Genomic DNA, 15820 nt, shown 5'->3' on the forward strand with positions numbered 1-15820 from the left:
ATCTTTGTGTGTTAGAGTTTTTCATTGCACACTAGCCTATCAATATGCTAACGTCAAACTATTGAATTTACTTGTGACTCTGTGCACTTCACATGAGTGTCTAGCGTTTGAAATCAGGCACTTATAAGGGTTCTATTTCAATTTGCATGCTTCCTTATAAGGCAGCTGTTGTTTTCTCCCAATAAACCCCTGCATCGTTTATGAACAGCATGTGATGAAATGTAAGCCGCTCAGACCATAATGCCATGTGAAGCCCTCAGCTCCTCCAGCTCTTCATCTGTCTCGTGTCCTGCAGGTGCTGGAGGCTGGTCTCCACTGGACTCCAATAAGTATCAGTGGCTGGAGATCAAGCTGGAGCAGCGGACGGAGATTACAGCCATGGCCACCCAGGGCCGATACGGGAGCTCAGATTGGGTCACACGCTACCTCCTCATGTTCAGTGACACGGGCCACAACTGGAGACCGTACCGACAGGAAGATAGTATCAGGGTAAGAGTTTAATTCCTCATCTGTGCAGCTTCACCTGAGACGGAGGAAAAACATGGCCAGACAAGATAAAAACTTACACGCCAATAGATTTCAGTGAGTGCAGGGCTTAATGCTTTTTTTAAAAATTGGAAAATTTAGGAGGACATAAAGAAATTTTAGGGGCGCAATGAAAATGTATCAAATCATTTATTTTCCTTTATAAAGGGATACGAGGAGGATATTTACAAGCAAAATTACTTGATTTATTTAAATGCAAAAGTACACTGTAGGATTTTAAATATATATGCTTTAAACTGTATTTATTTAATAATTATTAAAAATGATTTATATTCTAAACATTAAATCAAAATGCCAGAAATACCAATAATAACCAGAAAAAAATATGTATTTTTAAATATAAACAAGCATGAAATACACCAGGACTCTAATTTTGAAATGTCTTCCTGAAACTCTATGTTTGAATAAGCAGCTGGAAGATACATTATGCACTCTTACAACCACCTAAAACTTATTACAATACAAACACCATAAAGTAAACATTGTCATAATTCATCAACATAGATCATGTTAAAAAATGTTAAAGGTTTAGCATTTATTTTGCATTTATTTCAGCATCCTAACTAGAATACCGTTCAAAAGTTTGGGGTCAATAAGATTTTTTTATTTTTATTGTTTTTGTGTCTCTTCTGCTCACCAAAGCTGAATTTATCTGATCAAAAATACAGTAAAACAGTAATTACTAGGGGTGTAACGATTCATTCGTTTTCTCGATGCATCGATTACAAATCCCGACGATGCATATGCATCGATCTTGAAACATGTATTTCGAATCGTGAATCGTTTATTTCGGTCAATATTCGATTTAAAATGCTAAGAATCGAATAATTTGCGATTCTATATCGATTCAGTGCTTTAAAACATATAAACATTAAATAACTACATGCACGAATTGAGGCGTTGTGCGGCGTCATTTCGCGTCCTCACAGCTCTCACATACTCGCTCTTACCATCTTTCACTGGATTTCGCTCGCGCTCGGTCCCGTATAGCTCTCATCTACAGATTTTTGAGCAGTCCATGTTTGAGCTCTCCTCAGGACAGCCATTGGTGTTCACATGAGCAGATGACAGCTCTCTATCGAGAAAGCAAGCCATTGATAAAGCTGCCATATCATTGCGCGGGCACTGCTATGAAACAACGCGCTCGTTGCGTGGAAACGTCACCGTTATTTTCTTTAAGATAAGATACTGAAGTTTTACGGAAATGGGCATACCCGTCCTGAGCAGTTAAAGTAAAACCCCACTTATTCAAGGGTGCGCATTTATTACACGGAAAGAGAAAACGTATAATAGGTGTCTAAAATGCACACGCTTCCGATTAATCATGAATGATGAATGAAATGTAACTTAATGTCGTTAAACTGAACTGATGAAATAACTACAACATTAATTACACTGAAATAAGAGGGCGTGGTGTATCCATCAATCAGATGCGCATTAAAGTTGCATTCGTAATCTTTACTATAGCACAAGTAGACACCCGGTGCGTTTTCTTTCAGAACCACAAGGAAAATGTTCAGTCGGATAAAGAGAACAAAGAGTAGCTATTCCATGAGGAAACGTTAGTTAAGGTTTCGTTGGGAAAGTTCATCGTATTTTTTGTCTCACAGTCACAATGGAAGGATGTTTAATGTACCAGGAACACTTTAAGGTTGTGTTCCTACAAAATAGTTAGCATGATGAACTAACTATACTTTTAAAGCCTTTTTAAATCTTGGTTTACATTTTTACAAATGCTAATTTATAGGCTTTGGAAATATTTTTTATAATAATAGATTCATTAAAAACTAACATGAACGTCCTGGTTGCGTATGCAACCCACCGTTCCCTGAAGGAGGGAACGGAGGACGTAGTCGACGCCGACTGAAATGGGATCTCGCTAGAGAGCCTGTCTTCTTCGAGTACTATTGAACGAGCCAATGTAATTGGCGTGCGTGATTCGCATCACACACTCCGCCCCCGCGGCGCGGGTATAAATACGGAAGTGGATGCACGCACTAGTTGCTTTTCGCTGAGGAGCCGAGAGTAACCCGGGGTCAGCGGTGGTCCAGCGGTAGTGGCAAGGGGACTACGTCCTCCGTTCCCTCCTTCAGGGAACGGTCGGTTGCATACGCAACCAGGACGTTCCCTTTCAGTCGATAACGTCGGACGTAGTCGACGCCGACTGAAATGGGATCAACCATTGAACACGCCACTAACGCTGCCACCTTCCAGTGCCTAAACCAAAGCCTCCTGATGCCCCCGCAAACTTAAGGCGGGGAAGGACAGGGCTTAGGCCAGGGAAGTCACTGCTGTTCCTACAGGACCACTGGGAAAGCGTTCCCCGTACGTTGGAAGGAAGGGACGCTGCGGAAGCCACATCCAACCCAGAGGGAGGTAATGTGGAGAATACACATATGAACTGGGCGGAAACCGGGCAGTCTAACATATGGAATGTCACTGGGGTGGCTCCAGCCTAAGACGGGGGGAGACACACCGGACAGTGACGGCAGAGAGACTCTGCCGAGGGAAGACACGGGCTCACCGCAGGGAGCCGTATCGTGGAAGAATACACATATGGGGTCACCGAAGGGACCGCAACATATGGACCCAGCCTAACACAGGTTCCACACTGCTTACGAGTGGTAGGCCTAACACCAGACGTTCCGCACGTCCGACGTCGGAGGGGTGTGGAGGAACTCAACAGGGTTCAATTTTAAGGGAACTCAACTGGAGTAGAAAGGCGCACGTATCCAGTCCATAGGAGGGGAATGGCGCAGCAAGCCGACACTTGAACCGGGCTCACGGTGAAACTGGCTTCATGAGAAGGGAGCCCACGGGAAGCAGCGGTTCAACTAGGTGTCGTCCAGCCCCCAACTCTAGAATCTGTTTAGCAAAGTATATCGTCAACGCCCAGGCGGAGCACTTTACACTCATCATAGAGGAGCTCAACACCTAAGTGGACCTGTTGCATCTATGACTTGCATTCTGTACACGTCCAAGCGAACGGACAGAGAAGCCAGGGCTGGATCTGCCTCCTCCAGGGCAGCGCTTGCAGGCTCACCACCTGCTCCTATTACGGGAGAGGTAGGAACCTTGGGCACAATCCGAGCCGGGGTCTCAGCTTGTGAGAGTTAGCCGGCCCAGACTCCAGGCACAATACGTTGACCGAAAGCGAGCAAGTCCCTACCCTCTAGTAGAGACCATGCGAGCAGGAGAACTGATATAACAGAATTTTTAACTCACTGCCTGCAGTGGCTCAGGGGCGGTCTCTGCAGTGCAGTCGCACCAGGGACAAGGCCCAAGAGGATAAAGAGGGACACAAGGATTTACAAGACCTTGCTCCTCAGGAACCTGACGATCAGAACGTGCTTCTGCATACTTCTGCAACACGATGAGCGTCGTTTAAACACCGAGGCAACATCATTTCGAGGGTGATTTAGGAAAACAGCCTACTGCAACCCATTTTGCAGGAAAGAGAGCACTGAAGTGATCGAAAGCTTTCAGGATCTCCTCTGGAGAGAAGACGCACTCAACGACTAGGTTCCACTTCTAAAGGCGTAAGCACGCTACCCCATTCTAGGGGGTGCTCGCAGAAGTGATGGTAACTATCACACATTCTTGTGATAGCCACCTGAACCTCCGCGTTCAGATGTAAGACCGCCCGGAATCCCCGGGGGAAGAACGCGTGTGCCATCGTGCCCCGCCCCCGAAGAGTTTTCCGGGGAAGTCAGGAGGCTGTTGATGGGAGCCAGGTCTAGTTGGGCCAATAAGGGGCAACTATGAAGACCTGTTCCTCTCCTGACTTGGCACGTAGGTGCAAGTGACGGGCGCAAAAGACAGGAGCATTGCTCAACACAACATGTGAAGATCACTGGGCTTCAGGAGCATTTTCTGCTCAGCACTTGGGTGTGACAAGTTCACTGAGCTTCAGGAGCATTCCTGCTCAACACCTGAGTGTGATAAACTCACCGAGCTTCAGGAGCATTTCTGCTCAACACTTGAGTACGAAGAACCTCACTGAGCGACAGGAGCATTTCTGCTCAGCACTTGAGTGTGACAAGTTCACTGAACTTCAGGAGCATTCCTGCTCAACACCTGAGTGTGATAAACTCACTGAGCTTCAGGAGCATTTCTGCTCAACACTTGAGTGCGAAGAATTTCACTGAACGACAGGAGCATTTCTGCTCAGCACTTGAGTGTGACAGGTTCACTGAGCTTCAGGAGCATTACTGCTCAACACCTGAGTGTGATAAACTCACTGAGCTTCAGGAGCATTTCTGCTCAACACTTGAGTGCGAGGAACTTCACTGAGCACCAGGAGCATTTCTGCTCAGCACTGCGTGTGATGAATTCACTGAGCTACCTGTGATGGACTCACTGAGCTACAGGAGCATTGCTGCTCAACACCTGAGTGCGATGAACTTCACTGAGTTTCAGGAGCAACTCTGCTCAACATGAAGTGTGATGATCTCACTGACTTGAGCAGGCGCAAGGCGACCCTGAGTCGCAGTCACTTCTTAGAAGGCTCACTGGGGTTAAACGTATTCTGCGGGCCCCCGGGGCAGCTGAGACCCAGTGTTTGTCCAAGGGTAGTCCGCTCGGTTTACCCAAACACTGGCGGAAAAATAAAACCGGGGGGGCAATTGAGCGGCCCCGGAATGGTCAAGACCCAGCGGACCCAGGGGATGGAGTCTCCACTTGCCCTGGCTATAACTGTCGTGAGGCTCGATGGCGGCACGATTGAGTAAGCGGGAGGAGTGGAACAAGGCGCCCTCAGAAGCGTCTGACTCCAAGGAGGAGGTGACGGGAGAGTTTGTGACACCCGCAATGTCTAACAACTCGAGGCACGAATGCCCGTGTAGTCGGGGGTCGCCCAGGCCCCCGTTAAAACACGCCCTTTGTACATGGCCCCTCTGCTGAGGAGGGTTTGGCAGCAGACCGGGATGAACTATAGTCACACAGGGTGAGCTGCTCTGCCACGGTCACCTCAGGACTCGATCGTAAAGCTAGCGCTGAAGCGGTCACATACGGAGGAAGCCAAAGGCTGCGGCTATCGTATACCCCAGGAGCCTCTGAATCTTTTCAGTGGGACCCTTTCTTACTTCAACACCAGCTGGACACATTCTCACTGGAGAGACGTGTTGGACCGAGTACCTCTCCAAAACTGAAAAAGAGATACTCAGCCCGTGGGCGAGATTACTCTCTTCCAGTTGACCTGAAGACCCAACGGGCCCTGGAGCACTCGAGGGGAAGGACACTACGTGTCTTTCAGGTCAAAGCTGCAGACCAATCTTGGGCCCAGATGGTCACGACCCACCACCTAGTAGCACAAAGAACGAGTTTACAACTGGCCTTCGTACCGGCTGGAGGAGCGGCTATATCAAATCCTTCGCCAGCAGGATAAGATAAGCACGCACAAGTCAGGAGCACTGCTCAACACTCGGTGTGATGAATATCACTGAATTTTCAGGAGCACGTCTGCTCAACACCTAATGTGATGACTATCACTGACTTGAGCGGGGTAGCCGAGCCTGAGGTGGGGCAGCAAAGTAGAGAGAGTGGTGTGCTGTGCAACACTTACCTGTCTCCACAAGCGGCAGGGGGCGCGTGAGAAGGCGGATGACCGGGTCCTCGAACGCACCAAGCTGCCTGCTGGCGACCAAGGGGGAGCTGAGGGGTGTAAGGCTATACAGGGTCACACCCGCCAGACTGGCCCTCTTGGGACCCAGGAACAGATGAAATTGCTCTCTCTTTGAAGTGTGGGTACCGCTTGCTCCGCTTGCTCCGCTTTTTTTTTTTCTTTTTTTTTTTTTTAGGGAGCCAGCGGCGGAACAGACACACACACAAACAAAGGCTCCACCCGGCCCTCACCCGGGGGGAGGGAGTGATCGTGCCACTCCAAGAGCATCTCATCCATTCCTGGGCGGCCCGCTCCGGAATGCTTTCGCTGTCGCTTGCCACCTGGCTTGGCAGCGCCTGGAGCGGGCTGGGCGTCTCTACTGCGGCCGGCTCCCTGCTAAGGCCTGGGTGGAGGCTGCTGCGGAGGGCCAGCAGGAGCGGCGGCCGGAGAACGCCCACGGCGACGAGCAGGCGGAGGAGCTGCCACCGGCGGCGGGTGGAGGCAGCAGCTGGCCACCGGGGTAGGATGTGCCGGATGACCTCCGTCTGCGCTTGAGCGGCAGAGAACTGTTTGATGCAGTTCTCCACCGCGTCGCCGACCAGCCCAACCTGGGAAATTGGGGAGACCAGGAACCGAACCTTGTCCGCATCCGCCATACCAACCAGGCTGAGCCAACGAAGGCGCTACTGGACCACCAAGGTGGACATCGCGAGACCGATCACGCACGCTACGACACCCGTACCCCGGAGGGTGAGGTCGGATGCAGTGCGGTGCTCACCTATGAGCGCACGGTCTGGATTACCCTCGTGCATGCCATGGGTGCCCTAGCCTGCAGCAACGCCATGGCACGCAAGAGGAAGGGGCTTGCCCACAGGCTTTGTAAGCTCTGCCCGTCGGAACAGACGAAACTCACAGGCCTTAGGGGGGAGACGAGGATCCCCCCAAAAGGCAGCGGCCGCCGGACACAGGTGCACCTGTGTCGACAGACCGCTCCAATGGAGGGACACCTCGCAACCCTTCACCGTTCCTCCATCAAGGGTAATGAGGGGGAAAAGCTATTCAGGCAGTTTCTGGCAGAGAAAGATGCTGTTCACCACCTGATAAGCTCTCCATGCATTTCGGGAAAGAAAGGCACTGGGGCGGCGAGCTGAGAACCAGCGCGGCCCCCCCCAAGATACCAAACTCCAGATTCCAACCGAGACTGAACGGGACACGGTGGAGGTTCCACTCGAGCCCGGCAGCCTCGGCGGCCCGTTTCAGCATAGCTGATAATTCTGGATCCGGCTCGGGCAACATTGAACTCCCGGAGGGAGACAATGCAGCCGAGTCATCATCTCTAGAAGTCAGCTCACCCTCCGATGCTGCAATCGGCGTCCTGTCCTCCAGGGGAGCCCCGAGTGAAACCGCTGGCCCACCCATTACAGATGGACCAGCAGACAACACAGGAGGCTCCAGTGGTTGCAGTGGAAGGGAGGAGTGAGGAGCCCACAGGGAATGGTTACCGGGCGGGACATCCAACACTATCCTCCGGTCACCCATCCCACACAGCACCCGAGGGTGGGGCATGGTAATGGGGACTCGCTCTCCGCGAACGAAGGCGAGTCTCGCCCTCAACACTACGACAGTCATGTTCCCACAGTGAAAACATGAGCTGTCCACAAAAGCTGTCTCAGCGTGCTGTAAGCCAAACACGTGACACAACAGTTGTGACCATCAGAGAGAGACAGGGAACGACCGCACCCAGAAACGCACGGGCGGAATGACATCTTGAAAAAGACGCAAACGCACCCGTGTTGCTCTTTCAGAAAATAGGACCGTCACCAGTGCCGGAGCACACAGGGGAATGACCGCGGCAACACTGAACAGAGAACTGAAACAGTGAAGCACTCACTTTTCCGCCCTCTAACCAGCCATCAACACACACAAACATTTAGAAATTTGTTGCTGTTAAAACAGCAGTTGAGAGCTCAAAGCTCGCGATCACCGCTGCACTCGCGCTGTAGAACACCAGCACTGGGAGAGTCTTCCTGAAGAACACCGACACACTCGCTCGTTGTAGACAACAGCACTCTCAGAGACATCAAACGATCGGCTCCGAAGCGAAAGGCAACTAGTGCGTGCATCCACTTCCGTATTTATACCCGCGCCGCGGGGGCGGAGTGTGTGATGCGAATCACGCACACCAATTACATTGGCTCGTTCAATAGTACTCGAAGAAGACAGGCTCTCTAGCGAGATCCCATTTCAGTCGGCGTCGACTACGTCCGACGTTATCGACTGAAAGGGAACTAACGTTAACAATAGACAAAATGTCGTTAATTTATTTATTTTTTTGTTCCCACTCTGACCCCCGAAGGCAGCTGTATAATTCACACCCTGACTAAGACCCATTGGGGGAAGCATTTAAATAATCCTATGAATGCATATAAAAAAATAAGAATCGAATCGAATTATTCGAATCGCATCGAATTTTAATGTGAATCGCATTGAATCGAATCTTTCTGAATTTGCAAAAATCGTTCTTGAATCGAATCGAAAACCTATGAATCGTGAATCGAATCGTTTCGCTGCCTACTTAAAGATTCACAGCCCTAGTAATTACAGCGAAATTTAATTTAGGGCCCAAGCACCAATTGTCATGAATCGTGTCTTGTTCCCCTTGTCTTGTGTGGACTTTTATGTAATTTCCTGTTGTGTGCTATGTTTTGTATTCCTTTGTAGTTTTTATTGATAAGTTCCTGGTTGTTCCCGTGTGTGTCTTGTTTGCCAATCTCCCATTGAGTGTATATAATATATATTATACCCCGGTGTTCTCATGTTTTTGTCTGGTGTTGTCCTTCTATTGATGTTATGTGTGCGCTTTTTGTCAGTTTTGTTCGTCTTCCTTGCCCGTGTCTGCATGTTTGAGTTTTGCCTGAATTTTCTTTTATTATATTTGTTTGATTTGCTGCTCAAGAAACATTTCTGATTATTATCAATGTTGAAAACATTTGTGCTGCTTCATTTTTTTTTTGTGGAAACCAGGACACTTTTCTTTTCAAAGATTCGTTGATGAATAGAAAGTTCAAAAGAACAACATTTATTTGTAATAGAAATCTTTTGAAACATTATAAATGCATTTACTTGTTATCAATTTAATGCATCCTTGCTGAAAAAAAGTATTAATTTCTTTTAAAATCTTTCTGACCCCAAACCTTTAAACGTTAATGTTATACATGATTGTATAATGACTTGCATTGTATTATTTACATCTATTATTGTCTTTCACTGCAATCTGCGACTCATCAGACTGGCCTGTATGTGCTTCATTAAAATATAGAGCCATTTTACTCAAGATACCTTCAAATGAGCGAGCAAAGATGAGCAAAACCGATGTCCGTCACTTACGTTTCTTCTTTTTCTTCTTTTCACTAACATTTAGATAAATAAATTGAGTAAAATGCCAATAATAAATAGATCTAGCTAGGTTAGCCAATTACTTTAAAAGCTCATAGATATTGGCGTAAGTTCATGCTTTGGTTTACACTTTCTCCAACAAGCGGAGAAAATGAGACCAGTTCTCCTGTTTGTTCACGTAAAGCTGTGAGCGCTGAGAACCGTTAGTCACGAATCCGTCGTCAGAAGCACTTAGAGTTTAAGACGTGAGCTTCTTTTCCTCTTCTGAGAGCGAGAACTAGTCGCTCTACCAGTGGAGGATTTGCACCTTGACTCTTGATATATTTCACAGGGCACTTTAGAGCAAATGAGATGCGCCTCCTCAGCAGGAAACAGAGCAATTTGTTGAGCTTAACGCTCCACTCCACCAGACGGCTGATCCCTTCAAACGTACTGAGAACGCTACTCAGCTCCCAATTACTCTGAGCTAAGAAACACCAAATTGCACACTTCTCTGACAGATATAAAGGACAAAATGAACATTCCTCCCTGCAAAATAATCCACAATAACTCTACTTTGGCTCTTAAAATGTCTAGCAGGACTTAGCTGGAAATTACCCTGATTATAAAAACCACCCGAGGTGATGTGTCGGTGTTAGCTTGTTTAAGATGGTCTGACTGGTTTCCCAACTTTGCCAAATTGTTGTGTTTTACGTGGTTTTGTGGATGTTCAGCTTGTGTCTTGGCCTGACAAACTGACTAGTAGAATATATATATATATATATATATATATATATATATAATTTAATCATTTTATTATTAATTATTATATATTTAATACTTATAGTTTATTTACATTTATTAGTTATTTCATTTATATATTTAATATACATACAATATTATAGAATATATATATATATATATATATATATATATATATATATATTATTTTTTTTCATTTAGTTTTGTTTAATATCCATTTTAAAAAGTTAATTTATTTTTAATGTAATTTAAGTATTTTCATTTCATATTAAATAAATTATGTTTATATAAATTATATATAATGTAATATATAGGATATTTATTTATTTGTTTATTTTTATTTATTAATATATGTTGAATATACAGCTTAAAATGTAATTTATTTTTTATTAAAAAAAAATTCAATTATAGAAAAAAAATAAAATAAATGTGTGTGTGTTCCAGGTAAACCCCATTGAGGACAAAATGTCTCCACAAAGATGGCAATATCAAAAATCCTTGTTCTTGTGGAGACATTGTTTGGTCCCCATGAGGAAAACTGCTTATAAATCAGACTAAATTATGTTTATTTTTATTTATTTATTTTTTAAAAGGCAGAAAGTTTTCTGTGATGGGTATGGGTTAGGGGATAAAATATACAGTTCGTACGGTATATAAATCATTATATATCTATGAAAAGTCCCCATAAACATGAAAACAGAACATGTGGGTGTGTGTGGGTGTGTGTGCGCGCATGTGTTCATATTCTGTGTAATAATGCATCTAATATAAAACTACCTAAGAAACTCATTAGCCTATTAGTCAACCACTGAGTTAACACAGACCAGCGTAACCAGCCTATCTGAGTAGTGAGATCAGCATTTGTGATCAGATTATTACTGGTATGTGGATGTTACTGGACAAAAAGTGCCTGTATTGATTTCCTTTAATACAGAGCCTGAGTGGATGTTATCTGCTCATTGACCCACGGCGATGTTGAATCGCTCCGGTCGCCACAGGGTCTCGCCTCGTGTTAAGTAGAACTTAAGTTATAGACTCGTCTCGTCGTATGTGAACCTGCCTTTCAGGATCAACATTCTGTATCTTTACGATCCAATGGGAAACCATAAAAGATGCAAGACTGCATTAGTGCATCATGCCAATGTCAAACCACAAATATCATGAAAGGTCACGAAACGCTTTTGTTCTTTTTTATTTGAGGCTTTTTCTGGCAACTCCAACGCCGACAGTGTGGTGATGAACAAACTACAGCATCCAGTCATCGCTCAGTATCTCCGGATTCTGCCTCTGGACTGGAACCCCAACGGGAGGGTGGGATTGAGACTGGAAGCGTACGGATGCCAATACAGTACGTATTTAATATTAACATTTCATTTAACATCTTTCATGTTATGAAATGACGTAGATTTTTTATTTTTTTATATAATTGATTCATTCATTTATATAATGATTTTAAATATTTTATGTTATGAAATGTTTATTTATTTATCACTGAAGTATTGTTTAAAAATCTTTCATGTTATAAAATTTCCAAATGTCTCAGATTACTGCTTTTAATCAAGCTTAAACTTTGCTAATTTTTTTTAACATTTAAATATGGTTTATAGTATCACATGTTATTTAAGATATTCATATTATGAAATGTCAAAACATTTATTTATCATTTAAATATATATTTTTTTACTTTTCATGTTATAAAAGTTATTTATTTGTTTAATATTTCAATAAAAAGTAATCATTTGTACTCACTTAAAAAAGTTGGGTTAAAAACGACCCAACAGCTAACCCAATGGTGGGTTGATATAGAACCGACCTATGGTTGTGTTATTTTAACCCAATAAATTAGGTAACTAGTTTTACCCAATAAATTGGGTTACAAAAAACGAATCTGTTGGGTTATTTGGCCAAAATGCATTAATCAACCTATTATTAATATTAATTATAATTACTATTATTGCCATGTAAATAAATAACTCACAACTTAGGTATATTAACGTCTCGGTTACGTATGTAACCCTAGTTCCCTGATAGGGAACGAGACGCTGCGTCAAACGCTGCGGGAACGCCCCTGCGTTGTGCGTCATGAAGCACGTATGGAATCAGCCCAATGGAGAGATGAAACGTCATAGGCGGGTGACGTCATCGACCAGGAAACTATAAAGCACCCCAAAAACACAAGCGCATTAGCTTCTGATAGGCTTGAAGGAAGCGCTAACGGGAGTGCCGGGAGTATGGCGGAGCGACGCAGCGTCTCGTTCCCTATCAGGGAACTAGGGTTACATACGTAACCGAGACGTTCCCTTTCAAGGGAACTTCGAGCTGCGTCAAACGCTGCGGGAACGCGAATACCCACGTCGCCATAGGACCAAATGACCGTCATGTGAGACTAGCGCACAGAGGACGAGAGCACCTGTGCCCCAGGGGTAGAGCTTAAGTCTAGGTCATAGAACTTAATAAAAGTATGCGGTGAAGACCATCCAGCCGCATCACAAACATCACTCAGGGAAACCCCCGACAAAAGAGCTTTAGAAGCAGCCATACTCCTGGTAGAGTGAGCTCGGACAACCAAAGGTGAAGGCTGGCCAGCCGACTCATAAGCAAGTGAGATAGCCTCAACCACCCACTTGCTCATTCTCTGTTTAGACGCCGGACACCCTTTCCTGGGTGGCCCGAAACATACAAAAAGTTGTTCTGATTTCCTCCACAGGGCAGCTCTGTGGACATAAGCGTCTAATGCCCTAACAGGGCAGAGTGAATTAAGTTTCTCCTGGTCCGATGACATAAATGGAGGAGGACAGAAAGCCTGCAGAACCGTAGGTCTAACAATATTAGTAGGAACCTTAGGAACGTAACCTGGTCTAGGATGCAGAAAAGCTTTAACCATGCCAGGTGCAAATTCCAGGCACGAGGGTGAAACCGACAGAGCCTGCAAATCTCCGATTCTTTTTAGTGAAGAGATAGCAAGCAAAAAGATAGTCTTAAAAGTGAGAAACTTCTCGGGAACTTCTTCGATAGGTTCAAAAGGAGCTAGGGAAAGACCTTCTAATACAATGGCCAGATCCCAAGTCGGCACCCTCGTACGAACTGCTGGCCTCAGCCTCAAAGTGCCACGGAGGAAACGAGTTATAAGCGGGTGTCTCCCAAGAGAAACTCCACTGAAAGGGACGTGGTAAGCAGCTAGTGCCGCCACATACACCTTTAGTGTGGAGGGGGATAACCCTGTGGAGAAGCGCTCCTGCAGGAATTCCAGCACTGCACCCACTGGGCAGTTAACTGGGTCCTGCAGGTGTTCTCCACACCAAGAAGTGAAAAGTTTCCACTTCAAGGCATAAAGCTTCCTCGTGGATGGAGCTCTGGAGTTAAGAATGGTCTCAACAACCTCGGTTGAGAGACCGGAGTCTATGAGCTGGGCCCCCTCAGAGGCCAAGCCCACAGTTTCCACAATTCTGGGCGGGGGTGAAGTATCGTGCCCCCCGCCTGGGAGAGTAGATCCCTCCTGACCGGGAGCTCCAAAGGAGAACCGTCCAGGAGAGAAATCAGGTCCGCAAACCATACTCGGGCCGGCCAGAACGGGGCTACTAGTAGTAGACTGACCCCGTCCCGGCGGACCCTCTCCAGAACTCCTGGTAACAGAGCAATCGGGGGAAAGGCGTACAGACGTGACCTCGGCCACGGCTGCACCATAGCATCCAACCCCAGGGGGGCTGGAAGAGTGATGGAGAACCACCGATGACAATGAGTGGTCTCCTTGGAAGCGAATAGGTCCACCTCGGCGCGACCGAAACTCAACCAAAGGAGCTCCACCACCTCGGGGTGGAGTCTCCATTCCCCTGGCCTCGGCCCCTGCCTCGACAGGGAGTCTGCTACCACATTCAAATACCCAGGGAGATACATTGCTCTCAGAGATAGTAGCTTCCCTTGGGACCACAGGAGGATCTGACGGGCCAACTTGTAAAGCCGGCGAGACCGCAGGCCCCCCTGATGATTTATATAAGAGACCACCGACGTGTTGTCTGATTGAACTAACACATGATGGCCTCTCAGGTCTGTTAGGAAGTGTTTCAGAGCCTGAAACACAGCCAACATCTCTAGACAATTTATGTGCCACGAAAGATGATGATCCTGCCACAGACCTTGGGCTGGGCGACCACTCATGACCGCCCCCCACCCTGTGAGGGAAGCATCCGTCGTTAGCGTTATGCGACGACAAAGAGCCCCCAGCACAGGACCTTTGGATAGGAACCAAGTTTCTCTCCACATGACCAGAGCACGAAGGCAGCGCCGCGTGACTTTGAACGTGCGGAGCGGATTTCCCCTCGGGGAGAATCCCTTGGTCCTGAGCCACCACTGTAGCGGTCTCATGTACAACAGGCCGCAAGGTATAACGTTGGACGCTGCTGCCATCAGACCCAACAGTCTCTGAAACTGCTTGACAGTGAGTAGCTGGCCTAGCTTCACTTGTTTCACAGCTGAGAGAATCGAAGCGATGCGGGTCGGAGAGAGTCGCGCCCGCATCGATACCGAATCCCAAACGACACCCAGAAAAGTGGTCTTCTGGGAAGGAGATAATACACTTTTCTTTGCGTTCAGCCTCAACCCCAACTTTCTGATATGAGCGAGGACGACATCTCGATGCCGAACCGCCATCTGCTCGGTCTGAGCTAAAATCAACCAATCGTCGATGTAATTGAGAATACGAATGCCCTGAAGCCTCAGAGGCACTAGTGCTGCATCCATGCATTTCGTGAAAGTGCGGGGAGATAAAGCTAGGCCAAACGGAAGAACCTTGTACTGGTACGCCTCGCCCCCGAAGGCGAACCTCAGGAACTTCCTGTGTTGTGGAAGGATGGACACATGGAAGTATGCGTCCTTCAGATCTATCGTGACAAACCAGTCCTCGGACCTGATTTGAGACACGATCTGCTTGATAGTGAGCATCTTGAATTTTAGCTTCCCTACCGAGCGATTCAATATGCGCAGGTCTAAAATTGGACGCAACCCCCCATCCTTCTTTGGAACGATGAAATATCGGCTGTAATAACCTGACTCCAAACTGGGAGGAGGAACCCGTTCTATAGCCTCTTTTTGAAGGAGCGTTTTCACCTCTTGTTCCAATACCAGAGCCTGCTCGGGGCCCACCACTGTGTGCAGAACCCCTCTGAATTTTGGTGGACGACACCTGAACTGGATAGCATAACCCTTTTCTACTGTCTGCAGGACCCAATGAGATATTTTTGGAAGGCTTTTCCACTCTGCCAGAAATTCTACTAAGGGTACCAGCCTCTCGAGACTGGCCTCTGGTGTAACTTGAGCAGCAGACGCAGCGCCCTGTAACGGCGCACCGGCAGGGAACAACTGGTCTGACCGCTCTGAGACCCTCCTCAGAGGGAGCGAGCGTCCCTCGGGAAAGCGCTCGCTGGGATCGTCTGTGCCCCGGCATAAAGGCGGGGTTGGCAGAACGAGCCCCTGAGGGCACCGAGGAGGAATGGGCACCGTAAAAAGAGGTGAACACCTTTCCGCCTCGGTGGGGACCAC

General features: G+C 46.9%; 1 protein-coding gene across 2 annotated transcripts in view; it reads left to right on the plus strand.

The window, feature by feature from the left end:
• The window catches only part of cntnap3 (contactin associated protein family member 3), a 184032-nt gene that overhangs the window by 59571 nt on the left and 108641 nt on the right, over nt 1–15820 (plus strand). For both annotated transcript variants that reach the window (XM_077243733.1, XM_077243734.1), the window contains exons 3-4: nt 296–489; nt 11486–11633. In XM_077243733.1, coding sequence (XP_077099848.1) covers nt 296–489; nt 11486–11633 — 342 coding nt within the window. The remainder of the gene's footprint in view (nt 1–295; nt 490–11485; nt 11634–15820) is intronic.

The sequence above is a fragment of the Siphateles boraxobius genome, unplaced genomic scaffold (assembly GCF_051911475.1).
Source record: "Siphateles boraxobius isolate OS27281-9 unplaced genomic scaffold, OSU_SipBor_1 25, whole genome shotgun sequence".
Taxonomy (NCBI): domain Eukaryota; kingdom Metazoa; phylum Chordata; class Actinopteri; order Cypriniformes; family Leuciscidae; genus Siphateles; species Siphateles boraxobius.